Genomic DNA, 24,004 nt, shown 5'->3' on the forward strand with positions numbered 1-24,004 from the left:
CTTAATGATATTGAAAATGTTTATGGCAATGTCAAATTAACAAAAATAAAAGCAAGATATAAAGGTATACATGTAGAATAACTTCAACTATGAAAAAAAACAAAAACTCACTTCAATGTTAATTAAGTAGCAATTTTAAGGGATGTAAAATTATGTTGTTCTGAATTCTCTAAATCTTTTTTAACATGCGTGCTTATACTTTAAATATTAGCAAAATGTTTGCTTATTTAAGAGAAAAACTGGGACAGCCCAGGTGGCTCAGTGGTTTAGCGCTGCCTTTGGCCCAGGGTGGAGACCTAGGATGGAGTCCCACGTCAGGCTCCCTGCATGGAGCCTGCTTCTCCCTCAGCCTGTGTTTCTGATTCTCTCTGTGTCTCTCTCATGAATAATAAATAAAATATTTTTAAAGAGACAAAAACTAAAATGGAAAAAGGCAATTAGACATACTGTACCTTCTGAGCCATTCTCTCATTATTTCCCAAAATTGGGAGGAAAAAGTGTGTGTGTGTTTGTGTGTGTGTGTGTGTGTGTGTGTGTGTGTTTTAAGATTTATTTATCTTAGGGATGCCTGAGTGGCTCAGAGGTTGCACTTTTACCTTCTTCGACTCAGAGCATGATCCTGGTCCTGGGATCCAGTCTTGCACTGGCTCCCTGCAGGAAGCCTGCTTCTCCCTCTGCCTCTCTCTGTGTCTCTCACGAATAAATAAATAAAATCTTTTAAAAAATTATCTTAGAGATGGAGTGAGCGAGAGAGCGTGCACATGAGCATGCACACAAGTGGGGGGAGGGGCAGAAAGAAAGAATCTCCAAGGTGACTTCCCACTGAGGGAGGCTCCTCAAGGGGAACTAGACTTGGGACTCCATCCCACAACCCATGAGATCACGACCTGGGCCTGAAACCAACAGCTGGATGCTCAACCAACTGAGCCATCCAGGCTCCCCTGTAAACATTTTTTTTTTAAGTTTTTATTCATGTATTTATGAGAGACACAGAAGGAGAGGCAGACACAGGCAGAGGGAGAAGCAGGCTCCACGCAGGGAGCCTGATGTGGGACTTGATCCCAGGGTCCTGGGATCACAACACTCCACCACTGAGCCACCCAGGTGCCCCATACATATTTTTAAAGCAAGGAGGGGGGTTTAGGTGGGGGGTTTAGGTGGGTGTACTAAAGTACTAGCAATTTTGAGAGCTGTATTATATCCATATTTATCTCTTTTGTTTTGAATAAATTCAAAAGTAGCACGAGATCTTGGGGGCATCTGGGCGGCTCAGTCAGTTAAGTGTCCAACTCTTGATCTCAGCTCAAATCTTGAGTTCAAGCCCCGAACTTGGGGGCTTAAAAAAAAAAAAAGTAATACAAGATCTTAATAAAATTGACAAAATTTAAAAATATTTTACTGATTTAAAATTATAAATTCTTCTAGGCAGGACTTTTGACACAAGGGCTAGTGGTTTTAATGGACTCTCTATCCACAAGCAAAACTCCAGGGCAATCAAAGAATATTAGGGTCATGGCCTGGGCAGAAAGACCAGGGGAAGGTTCATAGACAAGTAGCGGCAGATATCTGACCAGTGAGTAGTTTATACAGCATCAAGCGTAGAGAGTTCAGATCATAATATTATATATATATCAACAGATAGCATTTGAGGATGCTCAAGAGAATTCAGAGGTACAAAAGAAGACAAATCTGAACATAAACTGCTACATACCCAACCCCAAATGCCAAGATATGTCACCTACAACCATAATAATTACCATACCAAAAGTCCTCCATTCAGCTGAGTAATTTCTCTCCTATAGAGAGAAGGTTTTATGGCAGTCACCTCTAACTTCAACCTCAGAAGTCAGGGACGATATCCTTTAATCTCACTTCTACCCTCCAATCTAATTCTCATTTTCCAAATCATACTTTCCATTAGTAACAAAGTATGGTTTCATCATCTAGGCTTTTGGCCAAGCCTTTTAAAATCTATTTACTTATTCTTATAGTCTGTAACACAAAATAGCTTCCACAAATTTGTATTTTGCTAAGTAAAGTAAGTACCTGTTTCATTTTATTTACCCTAAACTTACCTTTTTCAAGCTCATGCTCTCTGAGACAGACCCTATGCTTTATTATTCTATGATCTGGCGCATCTGGTAAATGCGTAACACTTACGTGCTTAATGAATGTTTGTGGAACTTGAATGAATTACTCTGTAAATCCCTTCTATCACTATAGGTATTCAGTGTAAATACTGTATTTAAATACTGTTAATGGGCGCCTGGGTGGCTCAGTTGGTTAAGCATCCACCATCCATCTGCCCAGGTCATGATTCCAGAGTCCTGAGCCCCATGGTGGACTCCCTGCTCATCAAGGAGCCTGCTTTTCCCACTCCCTTTGCCCCTCCCCCTGGCTCCTTCTCTCTCTCTCTCTCTCTCTCTCTCTTGCCCGCGCTCTCTCTCTCTCAAATAAATCTTTAAAAAAAAATAAACACGGTTAGAAGAGCATATTTATGAATTAATCTAGCAATGTCGCCTATTAATACCCTCCTCTATGATTCAATATCTCACTGTTGGCTACCATATCCCTGTAGCCCATATTTAGGTCACAGATACGCTAGATTAAAATCATAATGAAAGAGTACCACTGAAAACTTTTAGTGGTTTACATTCAAAATCTTATTTACTCTTCCTAACAACCTTTCCAGTTGGACGCTAGCATCTCCATTTTACAGTCTAATGCAGCAAACAAGAGATGGAATGGAGTCTATCCAGGCAACTCCAGAGCCCAACTCTGGAGTTAGGCTGGTTGCACTGGTTGGGTTATACTGAATACACTGCCACAGACTGTCACTCTTTTAATTGTAGGGATCCAGTTTTTTTTTTCATTTTTGTATTCAACGTGTAGCACAATGCCTGGTATATAAGAGGTATTTCGTGACCATGGATTGATTTGAGAGCCCTAATCACGCAGTTACTAAGCTGCTAGCGAAATTAAGTTAGTCACTTTACCTCTCTCAGCAGTGAGAGATGAAGTATTACCTAAAGCCTTGTCTAGCTCCCAAATTTTGAGTCTATAATTGCCCAATCAATATGGATTTATGAATTCAGCAGTTATTATGCAGGATGCTGACTTTAATAACTTATGTTGTATACTTATCGGTGTGAACCAGGGGCTTATGTAGATTGTTAGCCAAGTCTAGAAGTAATTCTACCTATAACTGGGCATTATAATCCCATTTCTTCTTCTTTTTTTTTTTTTAAGATTTTATTTATTTACTCGTGAGAGACACAGAGAGAGAAAGAGAGAGAGAGGCAGAGACACAGGCAGAGGGAGAAGCAGGCTCCATGCGGGGAGCCTGACCTGGGACTCAATCCCAGGTCTCCAGGATCACGCCCTGGGCCGAAGGTGGCACTAAACCGCTGAGCCACCGGGGCTACCCTATAATCCCATTTATTAAACAGAATTTATGATGTCAGTAAACAATGAGAGCAAGCTAAACTGAGGCTCATTCTTTAAAACAACTGGCCTAGACTATTAAAAATATCATAAAAAACAATATCCTAAAAAACAGCAAAAAAGTTATTTTACACTGAAGAGACATGGCAACTAAATGTAATGATTAAATTCTGTATTCAAAAAAAGGACAAATATACAGGAGTTTATTGGGACAATTAGAGAAATGTTATTATAGCCAAAATATTACCTAGTAGTATTATATTGTTACATTTTTCTGAATGTGGTGATACTACTGTAGTTATGGGGAGAATATCCTTTTTCTCAGGTCATAAATTCTCCATGTTTAAGGGGTAAAGTGTCTTGATGTCTACAACTAACTCAATGATTCAGAAAAAAATGAGAGAAAGGAAAAAATGTGGCAAAATGTTAATTTGTGATTGTTAATCTATGGGATGGGCAAATGAATACACATTATGGTATTTTTTGCAACTTTTTTATAGTTTTGAAGATTCTCAAAATAAAAGTTGGGAAAAATTAAAAAAGAAAAAAGAACCAAAATAAGGTATAAGAGAGAATAATTTTGAACTTAGAATTTAAGTTATCAATCAAAAATGAGGGCAAATTATAGCCTCCAGAAAGAAACACTGAATTTTCTCTGAACCATACACAACAAAGCTGAAATATGACAATATGAAAGTCTTACACACAAAAAAGACAAAGATGCTGCTTAGTTACGGCATCTAAGAATTGTAGCTTTTCATAAAAGAACATTAAAAAAATAGTGTAACTACAAAGCCACTTTCATGGATCCTAACACATTACAGTATAACTAGAAGAAATACAAGACTTGACTGCTAGTATCTGATATCCTTTGTCACAAACTCAGTGTTTTTCTTATTTTCTGACTTTAATCAAGCAAAGCAAGATACATTACTTTTGTAGAGCAAAAAGAAAACAAAACCGATCCTCAATTTCCTGGAAGTATGAATCACTGTGAACATGTTGCAACACTACTTTACTAATTAAGCCATTTTGGCTTAATTTGCAGTGAGACTTCAGATTTTACTAATATGCTATGTATCAATTTTAAAGACAGATATTTAATATTTGTATTATCACAGAAGTGAAGATGTATTGGTTGGATCGGTCCTAAACAGAAATTAAACACACTTCTTAAACTTACTCAACAAAAATATGATGAGATCAAGTTTTACTCTTAAAAAAACTCTAGAGCTTAAGATTGTATTACCTTGGGGTAAATTTTTTTTAAAGTCATCTCTACACCCAGTGTGGGGCTTGACCTTACAACCCCAAGATCAAGAGTTGCACACCCCACCAACTAAGCCAACCAGGATCCCCACTTTGTGGTAAATTTTAAAAAGATTAAGCAACATGACCATCTATCCCATCCCGCTCCATTCTCAGGAGGAAAAGATGTAACTTAAATCAAGTTAAGCCATCATTACATTAAGTGCTTAGCCCCAAGAACACCTAATGGGTTACATGGTTCAAATGACTACAAACTGAACTAACAAGGTAAAATAAAATAAAAAACAAAAAACCACCATCAATACAAAAATCAAACTGTCACCAATGTGTAGAATGGAGCCTAAACTTGGTGTAAACTCTAATTATTCAATTCATATAGCTTTTAAAAGAGATTCTATTTATGTATTCATCAGAGACACAGAGAGAGGCAGAGGCACAGGCAGAGGGAGAAGCAGGCTCCCTGCGGGGACCCCATGTGGGGACTCTGGGATCACACCCTGAGCCAAAGGCAGCCAAGGCAGCCACTAACCACGAACCACACAGGCGTCCCAATTTATACAGCTTAATGAAGTATTACCTACCACTCCTTGTTTTACAAAGAGACTCCCTAAGAAGGAAAAGTATTTCATGTAGTAGAATTCATAATTGTGTTTACACATTATTGATAAAATAGATCCATTATGTAAAATAAGCTACTACTTCATCTGGCCCTGAAAGAGACAAAACCATTTCAGGGATCTTGATATACCCTGGCTGAAACTGTCAAAGTCAAAATAATGCTAAAAGACAAGTTGGACTTTAAATAATAGAAAACCTTAATTCATAAATACCTGTCAGAATGCTATCTGGGGAAAGCTATTCTTTTTAAACTTCAAACTTTGGTAGCTGTACATGGGTTACAGATCAACTATTCATAAATTCCAGCAGATGCTATGATTATTGGGAGGCAGGTCTTCAAACTACATTAGGATGAACTGGGTATATAATCTTAAAAAAAAAAAAAAGCTTACTAATTTATCCTCAAACATACTAAACTAAAGCAGATGCTGAACCATACGATGGAGGTAAGGAGGTCAGTCACTCACAGGACCGTCTGCCACACACTTGCCACAGACAGTATATAGACATCCTGATGTTTCTAGGCTGGGCTAGTGACTTCAAAGGACACTTGCTTTTTGAAGGCACTGCAGCCCTCCTCCCGGCTCATATGCTAACAGCCACAGGCAAATTATTTAGCAGCTCTTGGCACTAAGAGCTGTCCTGCGGCTGCCACTGCCAGTCTTTATAGGTGAAGGATGCAAAGGATCAGAGCTTGGGTCCAGACTTTTGAAAGGGTTACTGACTCCTACTTATGTCCTTAAAATCCAAAATACAGGAATAAAAATCTGGTGCTCTGCTTTTTCGGGTATATTTCATTTTGCAAATACCAATTCTACTTTTTTTCAGGTACTTCCAACAAAGCAACTCACATTTGCCATCTGTCTATCAAATCTTTAGTCATTTTACCAATTTATTTGTGAAAGAATTGGACATTTTTCACTTTGTCAGAGATGCAGTCCTTCAACTGTAGTAACAAAACAAAGATCATATAAAAAATAAGCAAACTTCAAAAAGTCATTTAAAAGTTCTATATTTAGGGCAGCCCCGGTGGCTCAGTGGTTTAGCGCCTGCCTTCGGACCAGGGCATGATCCTGGAGACCTGGGATCGAGTCCCACGTCGGGCTCCCTGCATGGAGCCAACTTCTCCCTCTGCCTATGTCTCTGCCTCCTCTCTCTGTGTCTCTCATGAATCAATCAATCTTAAAAGAAAAAGAAGTTCTATATTTGGGACACCTGGGTGGCTCAGCAGTTGAGTGTCTGCCTTCAGCTCAGGGTGTGATCCTGGAGACCCGGGATCGAGTCCCACGTGGGGTTCCCTGTGGGGAGCCTGCTTTTCCCTCTGCCTGTGTCTGCCTCTCTCTGTGTGTCTTTCATGAATGAATAAATTCTTTAAAAAAAAAAAAGTTCTATTTTTGATAACACAAATAAATACCTCATCTATGTAACTCTTTAGCTCTTAGCCTCTAACAAGAATGTTTATTTTTTTAATTTATTTTTATTTTTTTTAAAGATTTTATTTATTTATTCATGAGAGACACACACAAAAAAAGAGAGAGAGAGAGAGAGGCAGAGACACAGGCAGAGAGAGAAGCAGGCTCCATGCAGGGAGTCCGACGTGGGACTTGATCCCAGGTCTCCAGGATCACGCCCTGGGCTAAAGGCAGACGCTCAACCGCTGAGCCACCAGGGCTGCCCCCCCCCCCCCCCCCCCCCCCCCCGTGGTAAGAATTTAACAAAATTGGAAGCATTCTAAAGTGTCAGAATGCACTTTTAACTCAACCATCTTCAAAGGTCTGCACTGAATGAGATACAAAAAAATGCCACACTCATTAAAATTTGTAACCAAAACCTGCCTTTCTACATAAGGATGCTTCAAAAAGCAAATTCACCAATAATGCTACAATCACTTTCATCAGTAAAATGGTATACAGTAAACAATTAAATATACACCTACTGAATTTAATCTGTGGAACTATTCTGTAGTTGGTAGGCATGTTCTCCCCCCCCCCAATAGAACTATTCTTAAACTTTTGGGAGTTATGGACTCTTTGGGGAATCTCTCAAAAAATGGATAGTCAAAGAAAATTGTGCAAACAACTTCAGGGTGTACAGACCCAGGTTTAAAACTCCTGATACAGAATCACACCCTTTCATGCGATTTCCCTTAACTGTGTACAACTCAAATGGGCAGTGTTATTAGTTTCAAGCATATTCAAATACAATTTCAAGAAAAGAAAAACATTTAGTAACAACGATTAACCAGGTTCATTTAGAAGGGTTCACAATTGGTAACTTGGCTAATACGGCTTACAAAGATGTCATTAGCAGAAAGATGAAGCAAAATAACTTCATGAACTAAAGAAAACGGAAAGGATCAAGTCAGTATCATTGGCCAAGGACCCAAAATACTAATCAGAGACTGTCAAGTGTGACGATATAGCCTCAGACACCTGACTCTGAATGAATCCACCACCAGTGGAACTTAAACACACACACAAAATGCAATGCCAAATGGCAATTTTATTCCCTTTCTTAAAAAATGTTCGTAAGGGCAGTCTGACCAATTACAAGGAGAGAGGTAGAAAAGCAGGTGCCATTTTAAAAATTTCTACAACTATAATACACTTTTTTTCATTACAGCTAGAGAAGGTTAAAATACAAACACTGTAAAAAATTACCCTGGCACTGCTAGAAATATAAATATCCCATATATATATATATATATTTTAAACAATTTAGGAATAAACACAATTACAACAAAAAATTTAGGAATGCACTAGCACATACTTTTTTTTAAAGAACACACTTTTAAACTCAGGCCCTATAAGATTCAAAGATGCATAAACAAAGTTTCTATTCTAAAGAGGTGTCCACTGCTTTTAGAATGGAAAGTGCAACCCAAGTGTATAAAGATGATAAATAATAATACTCACAAGCCCACAGTTCTCAATAAAGGTTTCATTTATTCTATGTCCCCTCTTAAAAACTTGGTGTAAAAACTGTGTTTTGTCTCCAAAAGCAAGCAATGAATTCACCACAACTTGAACAACAAGATAAATAATAAAAATCTCTTCCAAATCTCACAGCATGTGGATGAAAGCATCTGCTATAAAGTGAATCAAACGAAACTCCAAAGAGGTAACAAAATTGAACTTTACCGCACGAAAAAGGAAGGTGTGTTTCTTGGTCGGAGCTCCATTCTAAATCTTTTGCAAATACTGATCTTAAAATTCATTTGCTTTTATAAAATGCAATCCTTTAGTTGCTTCTATTTTGTAGATTTTATGTAGAATTTAAAATATCAGGTCCCTATGGTTAACAAGGACAACCAGTATTCTTTCATGCTGTTTCTCCCCCCACATCTTGGTTCTGACCAACTTCATCAAAAGGGCCTGACTACTCGTAACTGAATTAATCAAAGTAATGTGCTAATTAATCAAAGCACAACAAAATGATCTAAGGACTTGAAAGTTTTTCTCACTACATGTCAAAGCTATGATATCTAATTAAATTTACAGTTCGCTAAAAGTGTATTCTGAAGTTGCTTCGTATGTCCCAAGCTTTCTAAATTTTAGTTTATTGACTGGGACGCTATTCTGAAATGTCAAAAAAAAAAAAAAAAAGTTGTCATCTATTTCAAATGAATTCGGGGAAATGCTCAGTGGTGGCCTAATGACTGTACGTAATTAGCAGTACGCTAGCAGTCGTTCCGGGCTCCCAACTACATAATGTTGGAAATAAACACTAATATGGGATTAAAGGGAATCGTTTCTGCACACTTCTCAGGAAAGTGAAATACGTATTCTACCTTTGCATTCTATTTCAGAACGTGATATCCAGGAACGCAACAAAGACGGGAGAGTGTAGCAACGGAGAAATTTCAGCATAAAAAAAAAAAGTATAGGCGCGTTCAATGTTCAATTAAAAGCCCTACGTCCCCTGCTGGCTAGCGACAGCACACTGCATAAAGTTTATTGTGATGACAACTGTTTCTAAAAAGCACAATTTTTTCCTGCCCTCTACCTGTCTTCCTTTCAAAGCGTCTCCGCATCCTCAGGCCGTGGTAATTCGACGTAGCATCCTTTATCGTAAAATGAACGAGGTGGTTACCGCTCTGTGGACACTAGGCCCCGGCGTCCTCCGTGACGCCTCAGGCCCCGCGAGGTGGGGGGAAGCCCCCGCGGGAGCGCGTCGCCCGCACCGGCCGCCGCTCGAGCGCTGACCGAACGCGGCGCCAGAGCAGAGCGACGGCGCTCGGGGCCCCGCGGGGCGCCGTGCCAGAGGCCACCCGGGCGGCAGCATATGGGAGGCCGGGGGCTGCTCCCCGCGCGGCGCGGCGCGGGCGAGGGCGAGGCTGCGGCGCGAGGGGCGGCCGGGCGCGACGCAGGCCGCCGCGGGGGCGCACGTGGGGCCCGGGGCCCGGGGGGTAGCGGCGGGGGGCCGGCAGGTGCGGGAGAGGCAAGCGGCTTCCCAGGAGGCCGGGCCCCGGAGGCCGCAGGCCGGGCGCGGGAGGAAAGCCGCGGAGCAGAGGCGAGCGGGCCCCGGAGGCTGGGACGCCGGCACCGCCGGGGGGGGGGGGGGGGGCGGGGGCACGCGCGGCGGCGGCGGCGGCGGCGGCGCTGGGGGGAGACCGGATGGGGGCCCCGAGGGACGCTGCCCGGCGCGGCACCCCAGCTCACCGTGCCTCCGTCCTTAATGATGATCTTCTTGGCCAGCATGATACTGCGGTTCGCGGCCCGTTTCTTCTTCTTTCCCTGGGTCATTTTACCATCCTCGACTCCTGGCGCTGCTGCAGCCACTCCCGGGGCGGCCGGCCCCAGCGGCGAGTGCCGTCCCGCCGCTACTGCCGGGCCGAGCCGCTCGGGGCGCCCGCCGCCATCTTGAGGGCCCGGCCTGCCTCCGGCGGCGCGTCACATCGTGCGATCGGCGGAGGAGCCCGCCCCGCCCCGCCCGGCCGGCCCACGTGACGGCGCCCCGCCCCGCCGGGCTCGGCGGCCGCGCGGAGGGAAGCCCCGGAGGAAGGCGCCAGGCCGCGGGGTGCGGCCGCCCGGGGCTCCCCGCCGCTCCGCTCGCCTGGGCCTCGCGACAGCCCTGAGCGGCGGGCACCTCGCAGTCCTTCCGCGCTGACGAAGACACGGAAGCCTCTCGGTCCCCGGCTCGCGGAAATACGGCTGAACGGTTGCCCTGGACGTTGGCCGCGCCCCTCAGCCGCTCGCGCCGTCTCCCGCGCTCTAGTCGGACGGAGCCGGCGAATGCCCCCCTGCGCTTCCACGCGGACGGAGCCGGAGGCCGGGAGGCCGAGCGAGGTCAGTCAGTCCGAGCAGGACGAACATCGTACGGTCCCACTCATTCGGGAAATAGAAGAAACCGTGAAAGGGATCAAGGGGGAAAGGAGAGAAACTGAGCGGAAATACCAGCGAGGGAGACGGAACGGGAGAGACTCCTAAGTGGGAAGCGAACGAGGGGCAGTGGAGGGGGGGGGGCGGGGGGCCTGGGGACGGGCGCTGAGGGGGCCCTTGGCGGGAGGAGCACCGGGCGTTACGCTACGTGTTGGCAGCTCGAAGTCCAATAAAAACATACACACACACAAAAGAAAAAGGACGGGAACCGAAGGGAACAGTTGAATAATTTTCCAGAAATAGTGGGTAACTGAAGGTGTAAGGATAAACTGATTTTTCCGAAACAGTATTTTGTCTTCGCGCTCGCCCCAGCCCTCCTGCCGCCCGCCCGCCCGCCCGCCCGCCGGAGCGACTGAAGCGTGTTTCCAGCAGCCCCCTAGCCCAGGACCTTTTATTTCCTGCCGATACAAACGTGGATAACCTAGGTTCTGCTTTGTAACCCACCCCGTTTACTGTGCCGCTGGAACAACTTGATGGGGGGGGGGGGGTAGAAATGACCGTTGACACAAGTGAGGTATGGACGAGAGATGAAAGTACCACAGTGTTAAATCTGATTTTAATTGTACTATTAGGTAAGAGAATATATCCCTTTTCTTAATAGACTGAAGTCTTAAGGAATGAAGGGATGTGATGCACGTTGCCTGCTCTCAGGTAGTTAGGAAATACCATGCTTGTAAATGTGAGAAGGGGGTTAGAGTGACAAAATGACAAATTGTCAAAAAAAAAAAAAAAAAAAAAGGTAGTGTATTTAGGGCAGCCCGGGTGGCTCAGCGGTTTAGCGCCGGGGGCGTGATCCTGGGGACCTGAGGTCGAGTCCCACGTCGGGCTCCCTGCGTGGAGCCTGCTTCTCCCTCTGCCTGTGTCTCTGCCTCTGTGTGTGTGTGTCTCATGAATAAATAAATAAAATCTTAAAAAAAATAAAAGTTAATTCATGAGACAGAGAGAGAGGCAGAGACACAGGCAGAGGGAGAAGCAGGCCCCGCTCAGGAAGCCGGATATGGGACTCGATCCCGGGTCTCCAGGATCAAACCCTGGGCTGAAGGCGGCATTAAACCTCTGAGCCACCCAAGCTGCCCATGAATAAATAAATTTTTAAAATAATCTGTCCCCCTCCTTTAAAAAAAATAGTGTATTTGGGTATGGTGATTTTAAGATATGTTCACAAATTCCATGATACTGCTCCTTGGAAGAGACGGGATCTGATTCTTACCTTCAGTGTGAGACTGGGCTGAGTGACTCTTTTCTAATAGGATATAGCAGAACTGACAGCACTGACTTCAGTGAGTAGGTCATAAAAGGCATAGTATCTTCCTGCTCATTCTCCCTTTTCATTCATTCTGGGCCTAAGTCTGGGGAAGCCAGCTGCTATGTGATGACACTCCAGCAGCCTATGGCCAGGTCTAGATGTCCAGGAACAGAGGTCTCCTACTAACAGATATGTGAGTAGTGTTGGAAGCAGATCCTCCAGTGCTGGTTAAACTTCATCTGATTGCAAGCGCTGCCAACATCCTGACTCCAATTTCAGAAAATCTGAGCTAGGACCACCCAGATTAACCACTTTGGGTTCTCTGGGTCTCAGAAACTAAGATAAAAAGTACTGTTTTAAGCCACTAAGTTTTGGGGTAGTTTGTAATACAGCTATAGATAGCTAATATACAGGGTAAAAGGAATGTGTTTTGTTGCAACTTTTTTTTTTTTTAAATAGGCTCCACTGGGCTTACACTCAGGACCCTGAGAGCAAGACCTGAACTGAGATCAAGAGTTGGGACGCTCAACTAGCTGAGCACCCAGGCACCTCCCTATTGTTGCAACTTTTATGTAAGTTTGGGATTATTTCAAAATAAATAAAATGTTAAAAAATAAATTTGAATATTCTGTTCCTTCTATTTCTACATAGAATATTTGACTAGAAATGGAAAACAAAGCACTCTTCCATGGAAGGGAGAAGAAGGCACTTTAGCTTAATGGGTAGTTCAAGTTACATTTTACCATCAATAAGTAAATTCATCATTTGTTTATTATCATTATTATTATTAAGTAGGCTCCATATCCAAGGTGAGGCTTGAACTCAAAATCAAGCATGGCATGTTCTACCGAGCCAGTCAAGTACCCGTCATCATTGTTTAAAAATATTCCCTTGCTAAAACATTTCAGCCCCAACTTGAAGCTCTTTAGAGGAATCATGACAAGATTTCAAAACTAAGTTCCCAGGAGCTTGTTTTGGGTGGATGTAGAGAGCTGGTAAGATAATTTATTGTGTGGTGACTCTGACTTTTCATAGCCCCTCATAATGAGACCTCACCCATCTATGCTAATTTTACCATCCTAAGGAACTGATTATTCAGTCATTCAAAAAATATTTTGACTACCTTATGAGTGTTTGTCATTGGTTTACTAAACACTGAGGATACATTAGTACATGAGATCATATTTATCTACATGAAACTTAATTATACTGGAGGACAAAGTTATGAAACAAACACAAAAGGAAGATAATTGCAGTTTGTGGCAAGTGCTGTTAGTAATAATGTAATAAAGACAAACTTAACTCATTGAATGTCCAGAATATCCCAGGCTTTATGCTAGAAGAGCTGCAAGAGTAAATAAGAGATCAGTCCTCTTCTAACAGACTTATTGTGTGTGAGTGTGTGTGTGTGTACATATATATATATATTTGTGCATGCTGTCTCTCAAAAAATAAAAAATAAAAAAAAAGTTCTCAATTCTAGAATAAATTTTAAACATGCCAGAACTTGAGGAAGGTGTGTGTAGAAGTTCTTCTTATATACTTTACTGGAAGAGTTCTGTCCAGCCTTGACGTGATTGGGGAGGATTCAGCTAAAGTACTAGTGGAAAGTATTAAGTATATTTAAAGTATATTTAATAGTATAAAACAGGCACTAGGCACTAGAGTGAGAAAGGAATGTGTAAATGTTATATATGCTCTAATCAAATAAAAGTAAAGGAACTAACAAATATGAAGATTAGAGGAAGGAGGAAAAAATAAGTTCATTGGTTGTCACAAGGCAATTAGATGGGAATCAACTTTTTTTTTTATTAAGATTTCATTTATTCATTTGAGAGAAAGAGCACAAGCAAGTAGAGAGGCAGAGGGAGCAGGAGAAGCAGAATTCCCTGCTGAGGAGAGAGCCTGACACGAGGCTCAATCCCAGGACCCCAAGATCACTACCTGAGCCTAAGGCAGATGCCTAACTGACCGAGCCACCCAGGTGCCTCGGGGAATCAACATTTAAAGGTGATAAACTAGAAGCCTAGACAAGCAAAAAAAGGGGCTCTAAGAGCTTAACATAAAATGTCAATAGTTTAAATGTAACCGCTAGAACATACAAAGCTTTCTAAACATAAAAAGGAAATTTAAAAGCAGAGAACACATTCCACATCTCAAAAGAAACAATAAATATAGCAATATCCGTAACTGTTTATTTTTCAAAAAGAAACAGGAAATTCAAACTAGAAACTAGTGAAAATTCTACTTTTGGGAGTGGTTAAGAACGGGGTGGAAGGATAGGCATGACAGACTTCTCTGAGTATACTTTTAACTTTGAACCATGTAAATCCTTTATTCAAAAATAGAATAAAAATCTTTATGTAAATTCTAAAATTGAATACAAAACAAGTTCACCTAGTTGTATCACATTATTAACATAGCCATATAGAGAAAAAGAGTGATTTCCATTAACTTTTGAACACTACATCCTTAGTGGGCTATTAGTCAGTCTAAGGACAAAAAGAACTGCAAAGAAGTCTTTTAAGTTTTATCCAGTATGTTTACCATTAGTAATATTGATATTGTAAGTACTAAAAAATATACTACATAATAAAACAAATATATTGTTACAAGTATTTTCAGTGTAAAAGAGGCAAATATAAAACTAAGAACTAACGTTAGGTATCAATTTGAATTCATGAACTTTTAAAAAATTTACTTTCTAGCTCTGTCCACTGAAATGGTCTAAAAGTAAACAGAGTCCAGATTCCATTCCCCCTAAAAACAATAGGCTCCTTGGAGAAATAGCTGATTTTCCAGGTTTGGGACATCTTGTGACTGAAGCAAGGAAAAACTCACAGACTAATGTGGTCATGTCTAAAAGACACAGGAGCTGGCCTGCAGTGATTTCTACTGGCTGTTGGCTCACATCAAAAAGAACTGTAGGGATGCCTGGGTGGCTCAGTGGTTGAGCGTCTGTCTTTGGCTCAGGGCGTGATCCTGGAGACCCAGGATCGAGTCCCGTGTTCAGCTCCCGTCATGGAGCCTGCTTCTCCCTCTGCCTGTGTGTCTCTGCCTCTCTCATGAATAAATAAATAAAATCTTAAAAAAAAAAAAAAAAAAACTGTGACTCTAATTGACTATGATACATTGAATAACTTGAAGATCTAGTGATATTTTAAAGAAGAGGGGACATTGGGAAAAGGGAAATAGTCTTTTTTAAAATAGAATATAAACTAATAAAAGCAGAAGAAAATTAGAAAATTAAAAATTTCAATTTTTATAATTTTATTTTAGAGTGTGTGTGCAAAAGAAGGGGGAGAGGCAGAGAGAGAGAGAATCATAAGCAGGCTCCAGGCCCACCATGGAGTCCCACTCAGGGCTTATCTCATGACCCTGAAATCATACCTGAGCCAAAATCAAGAGTTAGAGGTTTAACTGATTATACTACCCAGATGCCCCTGAAAATTAAAAAAATATTAAATCACCATTTTGCACCTCAGTGTAGTATAATAAATGATTCAGCTAAGAATCATCAATTGATGCTTAATTTATTGAACAAAAGGACTGTTAGGTAAAGAGTATTCCCATGGTGCCAAAATTTTGTTTTAGAGGTTACTAATTACCAACTAGAAAAAAAATGACCTTTACAATGGAAAGACCTGGTAGTCAACACCTTGACCAAATGACTGATTATTGTCTTTAGTGTGATAAAATACAAAATCTATAAAATCATCTATGAAATATTCTTTCCAAAAACAAGCTGAAGCTAATCAAACCTACAGACTCCACTTCTAGTTCAAATGAAATACAAAGAATAAAGAACAAGTCAAAGGATACGGACAGATCAAGGATAGGAGCTAAGTGATTTAGATTCTTTAAAAAGTCACATCATGGGTGAAAAAAAGCTGAAGGGGTGCAGGGAAGGATCTTCTAGACTAATAAAACAATCAAATACAAAGCATGAAACCTCAATTATATCCTGGCTCAAAAACAAATATCTGAATATGAACTTAAGATGATACAATAAAATTAAATTTTCTTGAGTATGATAATGGTATTGGGTTAAATACGGAAATGTCCTTAGTATTAGGATATGCATGCTGAAGTATTTTAGGAGTCAAGGGTCCTGATGAAGCTAGTACGGAAAAATGTTGGTAATGTTGTATTTAGGTAGAGAGTAAATGAGTACAACATTCTTTCAACTTTTATGTTGAAAAATGTAATTTTTTTCAAAATGAAAAACTGAAGAAATTTAAATGAAAACGTCTTTAACAATGATTACTTTGTGAATGCATGGAGATAACCCATGAATTTTTGAAACCTAAGCTGGCAAAATTTGTCATAGCATGATTGAAGCTATTAAAATGGCAATAAGGGGCACCCGAGTGGCTCAGTGGTTGAGCCTCTTGCCTTTGGCTTATGGCGTGATCCTGGGATCAAGTCCCACATCGCGCTCCCCGTGGGGAGCCTGCTTTGCTCTCTGCCCATGTGTCTCTGCCTCTGTGTTTCTCATGAATGAATTAAAAAAAAATCTTTAAAAAACAATGAAATAAAATAAAGGAGACCATGTAAGCCCTCAATCATTAGAAAACATGTTTTTGTATACGCCGTGTCTTTTATTTTTTATTTATTTATTTATTTATTTATTTATTTTACGCAGTGTCTTTTAAAAAACACTTGGGGCACCTGGGTGGCTCAGTTGGTTAAGCATCTGCCTTTGGTACAGTTCATGATTCTGGGATTGAGCCCCACATGGAGCTCGATGTCAGGTTCCCTCCTTAGCAGGGAGTATGCTTCTCTCTCTGCCCCTCCCTCCACTTGTGCTCACTCCCTCTCTCAAATAAAAAAATCTTAAGAAAAGCAAACAAAAACAAGCACATTCACAATTTTGTTACAAATATGTAAGTTTGATTTGCCAAATTTAGCTAAACTCCTTAAATACTTTACATTTAATGCACATTTTAGTAAGAGTGTATTTTCAGATGATTACCCCATTGTAGCGATATCCATTCTTCTTTTAGATTTTCAGGGAGGTATATTTTTAAAAGGTTGAAAATGTGTAACTCAAGTAAACTATTTCCAAAGGAATAATATGTTACTTTTTTTTTTTTTTTTTAAGATTTTATTTATTTACTCATGAGAGACAGAGAGAGGTCTCAGAGGGAGAAGCAGGCTCCATGCACGGCAGAGGGAGAAGCAGGCTCCATGCACGGAGCCCGAAGCAGGACTCAAAGCAGGACTCGATCCCGGAACTCCAGGATCACACCCTGGGCGAAGGGAGGTGCTAAACCACTGAGTCACCCAGGGATCCCCTGTTACTTATTTTAAAGAAGTTATTTTTACGTATTAGAAATCCTAAGCGAATAAATGTAAATAGGTTCATAAATAAAAAATTGGTTAGATCCAATGGAGGGCTGATGCTTAACTCTAGCAAAAGATTAGGGGAAATGTGAACCTATCAATTAATAGTGAGCCTACTGTCAGCCAAAGTAGGCCGGTGCTCCCCCTGCCCGTGCTTTCTGTCAAATAAATTTAGAAAAGAAAAAAGAAAAAAAAGTACCAGAAAAAGAAATCCTTCCAGAGAGGCATTTATGTTCTAATGCCTGAAGTGGCAAAATAAATAAAATAAGCTCGGGACGCCTGGGTGGCTCATTGGTTGAGCATCTGCCTTCAGCTCAGGGAGTGATCCCAGGTATAGGGATGGAATCCCACATCAGGCTCCCCACAGGGAGTCTGCTTCTCCCTCTACCTGTGTCTCTGCCTCTGTGTCTCTCGAGTAAATAAAAAAAAAAAAATCTTAAAAAAATAAAAGCTCAAAATTGTATATTAATATACAGTATGTTTGTAAATTAATTTTTAAATTTCTTTAAATAAAAAATAGCTCTGCATTTAATAGTCATTAAACATCAGCACTAAAAACTAAATAAATACTATATGTGCTCCTTAGCACTATATCTGATTATAAATGTTTTTCTACACTCAAATCATAAGTTCAGAATCATTTGACAACATTTCTGAAATTAAGTATAAAAGTCTCTATAAACAACTGTCATTGCTGGTGTCATCCTCATCAGTTCAGAAGAATGTGTGTAGACATAAATGGCCACTGTGTAAGGAGTTTGGCCTTACCCAAAGAAAGTTCTGGACTACATCTTTAGGACCTCACACCTGAATATTTATGCTAACAGATGACTGAAGATGAGCCTCTGTAACCTGATGTTAGCCAGTTTTCGGAGGGGAAGGGCTGGAGAATTCAACCATCTAGGCAAAGAATCAGTCATGCCAAGCAATAAAATTTCAATGAAAATTTGGACACCAAAACATGAGTGAGCTTTCCTGATCGGCAATACTGTGTGTATACTATGGCCAGAAATAGATAACTGTCCATGACCCCAAAGGGAGTAAACAACTGGAAAGGACAACTAGAGTTTGGACCCCTCCTAGACTTTATCCTATATGTCTCTTCCTTTGGCTGGTTCAAATTTGTATCCTTTCCTGGTAAAAAAAAAAACGTGATTGTGAGTATAATAGTTTTCAGTGAGTTCTGTCTTTCTAGTGAATTATTGAACCTGAAGGTAAATTTGGGAAACCTCTGAATTTGCAGTCACCAAGACTCTCTACTATACCAGAATTTCACATCTTTAGGATTTATTTATTTATTTATTTATTTTTTTTTTTTTTTTACATCTTTAGGATTTAAAGGCAAGTTATTTCCTCTTTGCTGTTTTCATTTTTTGGAATATGTATGTTATTATCAATCCTGCTTTGAAACAATTCAAAACTTTTCAGGACCTTAAGAAAGACTACTTACTAATGCTGGTCACTATCTGTTGAATGGCAGTAATTATCTGTAAGATTCGATTGTGAGGTGTATTTGCATAGCATTGGAATTCAAGGAGTATGATATACTTCCAACAAAAGAAGTATCCCAATTCCAAAAAGATGTAAAGATTTTCAGTTAATGCTCTTCACAAAAAGAAACCAAAGTATGCATTTTTAAATGCTGATATTCTCAAATAAATAAATTAAATGCTGATAGTCTTTAGTGAACTTTAAAACAAAGCATTTTGTACAAGGTTATTTCACTAATAGAGATGGAAATGAATGAAATCCTTCATATTGCTTATCATTTGATGTCTATGCACTGAATTGACAGTCACAAAGAAGCAACTATATTCAATGATTTATGAAGAAAATATATGCCAATTACTGTAATCACTTAACCTTGAGGCTAGCAAAGAGATATTTATTTAAAACAACAACAACAAAAAATTAGGCTATTATCACACAGAGAAGTTCTAACTAGTTTAAATAAAACCCAGTCTTCCATGCTAAAGCATAGGCTAGAAAAAAGGAATGAAGATCACACATGGTAAAGGTAACTAGAGAGGTATAGAAAAGATCAGGGAGTCATTTTTGATATATATAGAAGAGTCTAATTAATAGTTAAATCAAACACAGGTGAAAAGGGAAACAAGGAAATATAGGAAGAAATTTATATAGTTAATTATGAAAATCTTTTTCATAAATCTACTAAATAGATAATAACTGGATACCAAAAAACGACAAAGAGAAATTGATCCATTAAAAAGCCATTTAACAAAAGACCAATTTTTTATACATTCCTCTAAATTATGTCCATAAAAAATTAAATATACAAATCACATTCCCAAACTCAAAGGAATCTTTCCAAACAAATGAAATACAGAGACATACGAATAAATTCAAAATTCAAATCATTAAAAAAATATTTTAAAAATCACAGTAAATTATATCTTATAATAAGAAATAAAACAACCAAATGAATGCTATATACCTTTGTTAAAGTTTCAAAAGCTCAATGATGGAGCAACGGTGCATAATTTATTTAAATAAGTATTGTTTACTAATGCTTATATTCTTACTTTAACATTGTTAGATAATAGATTTAAAGAGCAAATGTTGAAACATCCAAAAAATTGAATTATAGTTATTCGTAAAATGTCAATTTCCCCATGTGTCCAAAGTTGTGAATTACAGTAATATCCTCCAGAAAAGTCAGGTATTTGGTAAAGCAAGGCACATAGGACCAGATTTTGATAAAGGTGCTTTTTCTTTGGTCCTGTAATTATTTTAAATATGCTACATAACTGGGAGATTATTAAGATGACTTTCAATATAGCATAAATAACTTTCATAAACCTTTTCTTAATGTAAAGCATACATCCATGTGTAATTAAATATTATAACAATGAAAGTGTAAATAAAATGATGCTAAAACCTATTTTTAAAAACAAAACTCAGTTGAATGACAATACAATGACATTTTAAAAGTCTAGTAATTTGATATGTAGGAAAAATGTAGCAATTTTTAATAATCAGTATTACACTGAATCTACTGGGCACAAAGTCAACTGGTTTCTTTTCAGATTCTGTCTCCTTAGAATCTAGTTTAAATATCAAACTACCTTTCCTTCAATGAAACTGTGACATTCAAAATAAATTGATGTAAACATTTAAGTTTTGCATCTCTAAACTACAATTTCCACCATAAAAGTAGCCTACAGCTTCCCTAAAATCACTTATTAAAAAACTGATGATTTTACTGTATTGAAACATCTACATGTTGAATTTCAAAGTTTTCTTCCCAAATACCATATTCTTAATTTTTATTAGAACTATCAACTGGCACTCCTCTCCCATGAATTAGGACATTTTTATAATGAACAAAGTAGTTGAGAGATAACAAGTAAACTTTTAAAAGTAAGAATTTAAATAATCAAGAAGTCATCATTATTTAAGATTGATACAATAAGGCTTTTGGAGGTCATCAAAACACACCACACACACACACACACACACACACACAAAATGGCATTATCTGTTAAAATGACATGGTCTACAAACAGGCTCACCTTCTCAAATACGATTTCTTCTCTATGAATTAAAAATTATAAGCTACACAACCCAATCTCTGTTAACAACTTCAAACCCTCTAGAAAAGCAAGATATAAATTAAGTTGTCTAATAAAAGCTTGGTTTGAAAATGTGCTTTGGATACTTTGTCCTTTCTCACAAATCTTGCTTATATTTTTACAAGCTTAATTGAGAATCTTGAAAATTCTGTTATCTTGGACACCTGAAAATATATTATGGTAATTAACATGTCTGATAGACAGTATTTGCTTTTATCATTTTTTTAAGGGACAGACTAAGCCTGAGTTAACAATTAGTTGTAAATGTACATTGAATTAATATATATTAGTACCCCACTAGTACTCCCATGTGGGCTGAAGATAAATCTTTGTATTTACTCTTGAATTCTTTGCATTTGCAGGATTTAGATTTCACTCAGCAGTAGACAGTAAGATGTAAGTCTGAATGCTGTTACAATCTAAAAGCACCATGCTCGGAATGTGGTAAATTTATTAAACAAATACTCTCAAAGGTGATGACTGAAAATCATAGGTCAGGCTTCCAAAAAATTTGGTTAGTTCCAACTTGTAATCACTAGCAAATTGATTTAAGATATTTTGTCATTTTATTTAATTTTTAATTTTTAAAATATTATTTATGTATTTATTCATGAGAGACATACAGAGAGACAGGCAGATACACAGGCAGAGAGAGAAGCAGGCTCCATGCAGGGAGCCCAATGTGGGACTCGATCCCGTGACTCTGGGATCACCCCCTGAGCCAAAGGCAGATGCTCAACCGCTGAGCCACCCAGGCGTCCCTATTTTGTCACTTTAAACACTTGTGAACTCTGAATGGAATAGATTAGGCCTGTGTCCTATAGAGACTAGGTTTGCATAAGCAAAGTAACACAGCCAGTCCCATAAGCCAAAGTAGCCAAAAGTTTGTAACATGGTATTTTTGAGCCAAATTCTATTTAACAAAATCCATCATAACTATACAAAAATATTTATTTTTTTACCATTTTTATATTATTAGAATGGGAGACTTTAAAAATATATAAAGCATGAATGAAAAAATAAAGTAAAATACTTCTTATACACAATGGTAATTCTACCTATAGTCAATAATTAAATTAAACCCATAACCCAATTTTAGAAAGTTCTTGCCCACCAATTCACCTTACCATTTTTGCTATATTTTCTCTTTCTTGAAACAACTTATTAAATAACTCATGTAATTTACAACTTCAACTCCAGTGCTAATTAAAATGGAAAAGAAACCACTATTTTAAATCAAAGTGGTGGCTCCTTCCCAGCAGCTTTTATAGGGTCACAGAAAGGGAACTCGGAATTCGCTACCTCTCCCAGACATGTGACCAGAGTATTCCTGGGGAGGGTGGGTTTATGAGAGGCCTAAAAGGTCCTTCTAAGCAGCCTTCAGTTTACAGCTTTAGGGCCACTTAAAATAATGTAATATCATGGCAATCTGGAATGTCTCTAAGAAAGGTCATTTTGGTCTCAATTTATTGACATCTATACTATAATTATTTTGGTTGTTTTTTTAACAGTTGTAGATTAAAGGAAATTTTTTACAGAGCAATGACTAAAATATTCATTTAAAAACATTCTAGTTGTGTACAGTATATACTTTGATAGTTCAAAATTCTCCAAATGGAGATATTAGACAATAATTATTTTAAATTATTAAATGAGTATTTAATCCTTTTAAATTACATTTTGAAACTTTAATGGAAATTACCACATACAGAAGCTTAATTTAAAGAAATATTAAGGATTTATCTGATTTACAGAAAAGAAATGCAATTAAGAGATTAAAGACAAAACTCCATTAGTGCAAAATCTGGCTACTATCTAGCACAGGAGCAACTGGATTGCTTTCAGCAGTTTCAAAGCACTAAAAGATCTTAAAATGTAGATGGAGAAATAGATGTATTTCCCTACATTGAATTTAAATATGAATTTATTTTCTCACAAATTAGACCCAGAACGTAACCTTATCATTTTATGTAGTTGAACAAATAACATTTAGCAATCCTTTCTTTAGTAATCTTTTGTATAAATATAAAAATCTCAGATACATGAAAATGTTATTCAAATCATACTTCTATTCACAGCTTAATAGGCAATTATAATTTTCAAACTTTGAATATTCCATGTAATTTGATATTTCTGTACAGAAAAAGATAAAAAAATTTAATAAGGTTAAATAGATCTAACTTGCAAAAATTGGTATCTGATATTTGTTGTGTGCTCTTGCAAAGAGTGCATAGAACATTTCTGCAGCAATCAAAAGGTAAAATCTTTTTAAACTCAGATTTCAAGTTTTCTCCAATAATTATTCTAATCCCTGGAAATACTTTCAAGCTTTGATATCTAGATGTAATAGGTATTTCGTTAACATATACATATATTTTATCCTTAAACTTTTATATTTTCAAACCATTTGAACAATATGATGAGATTCAGCATGATGATATCTTCTTAGAATCTGTAGAAGTCCTCTATGCAAGATTAATGTTGAGATTCCTAGTGCACCATTGTGAAAAACCAGTTAAAGATAGTATACGACTATGCTTTAGTAGGATTGCCTGTAGGTTTGGGATCATAACCATATAGGAAAGTAGCTGTTATTACAAGGATGGCTCCAAGGAAAAAGACACTAAATAGATGAAGAAAAAAATGAAAAAGAGAAAATCAGATTAAAAGCAAAACAAATTCTATTTCTTCACTTATAAAAATAATTATAATTTGGGAAAAATGTTCTAGTATATGGCCAACAAATCCTAAGTACTTATTACAAATACTGAATACTTAGTACATTCTAGGTACTCAAACCATGTGTTTTACATGCATCTCATTTAGTTCTTATAACCACCCTACGAAGAAGTATTAGTATTGTCCCTATTTTTGTATATATGAGGAAACTGAAGGTTAGAGAGTTTAAGTAACTAGCTTAAAATCTTACAACATAAATAAATAAATAAATAAATAAATAAATAAATAAATAAATAAATAAATAAAAAAAATCTTACAACTTTAAGTAGAAAATAAGATTCAAATCTAGGTATATTTGACTGTAGAGCTTGTACTTTCATCCACCGTACTATATTGTCTCTGAAAGTAAAGACGTTTTAAATGTATTT

General features: G+C 38.4%; 2 protein-coding genes and 1 long non-coding RNA gene across 11 annotated transcripts in view; 1 reads left to right on the top strand and 2 right to left on the bottom strand.

Moving 5' to 3' along the window:
• MFSD14A (major facilitator superfamily domain containing 14A) overlaps nt 1-10,246 on the bottom strand; it is a 39,279-nt gene extending 29,033 nt beyond the window's left edge. The window contains exon 1 of one of the 2 annotated variants that reach the window (XM_025417511.3): nt 9,993-10,246. In XM_025417511.3, coding sequence (XP_025273296.1) covers nt 9,993-10,076 — 84 coding nt within the window. In that variant the 5' untranslated portion in view covers nt 10,077-10,246. Of the gene's footprint in view, nt 1-9,336; nt 9,501-9,992 lie in introns of those variants that run through there. The other variant, XM_025417512.3, reaches the window with a different exon arrangement.
• Nucleotides 10,247-10,267: 21 nt separating this feature from the next.
• LOC125755307 (uncharacterized) lies at nt 10,268-18,503 on the top strand. Of its 2 annotated transcripts, XR_007411422.1 has the most exons (3): nt 10,268-10,619; nt 12,418-12,530; nt 17,063-18,503. It is a non-coding gene; the product is annotated as an uncharacterized LOC125755307 (long non-coding RNA). The 2 variants fall into 2 exon arrangements; XR_007411421.1 differs by lacking the exon at nt 17,063-18,503 and having other exon boundaries at nt 12,418-12,576.
• A 665-nt stretch (nt 18,504-19,168) lies between these two features.
• Nucleotides 19,169-24,004, bottom strand: part of SLC35A3 (solute carrier family 35 member A3) — a 55,617-nt gene continuing 50,781 nt past the window's right edge. For all 7 annotated transcript variants that reach the window (XM_025417518.3, XM_049111632.1, XM_025417519.3 and 4 more), the window contains one exon: nt 19,169-23,520. Coding sequence is in view for 2 of the 7 variants with exons in the window: in XM_049111632.1 (XP_048967589.1) it covers nt 23,430-23,520 (91 nt within the window). In the remaining 5 variants the exon portion in view is untranslated. The remainder of the gene's footprint in view (nt 23,521-24,004) is intronic.

This window comes from Canis lupus, chromosome 6 (genome assembly GCF_003254725.2).
Source record: "Canis lupus dingo isolate Sandy chromosome 6, ASM325472v2, whole genome shotgun sequence".
Taxonomy (NCBI): Eukaryota; Metazoa; Chordata; class Mammalia; order Carnivora; family Canidae; genus Canis; species Canis lupus.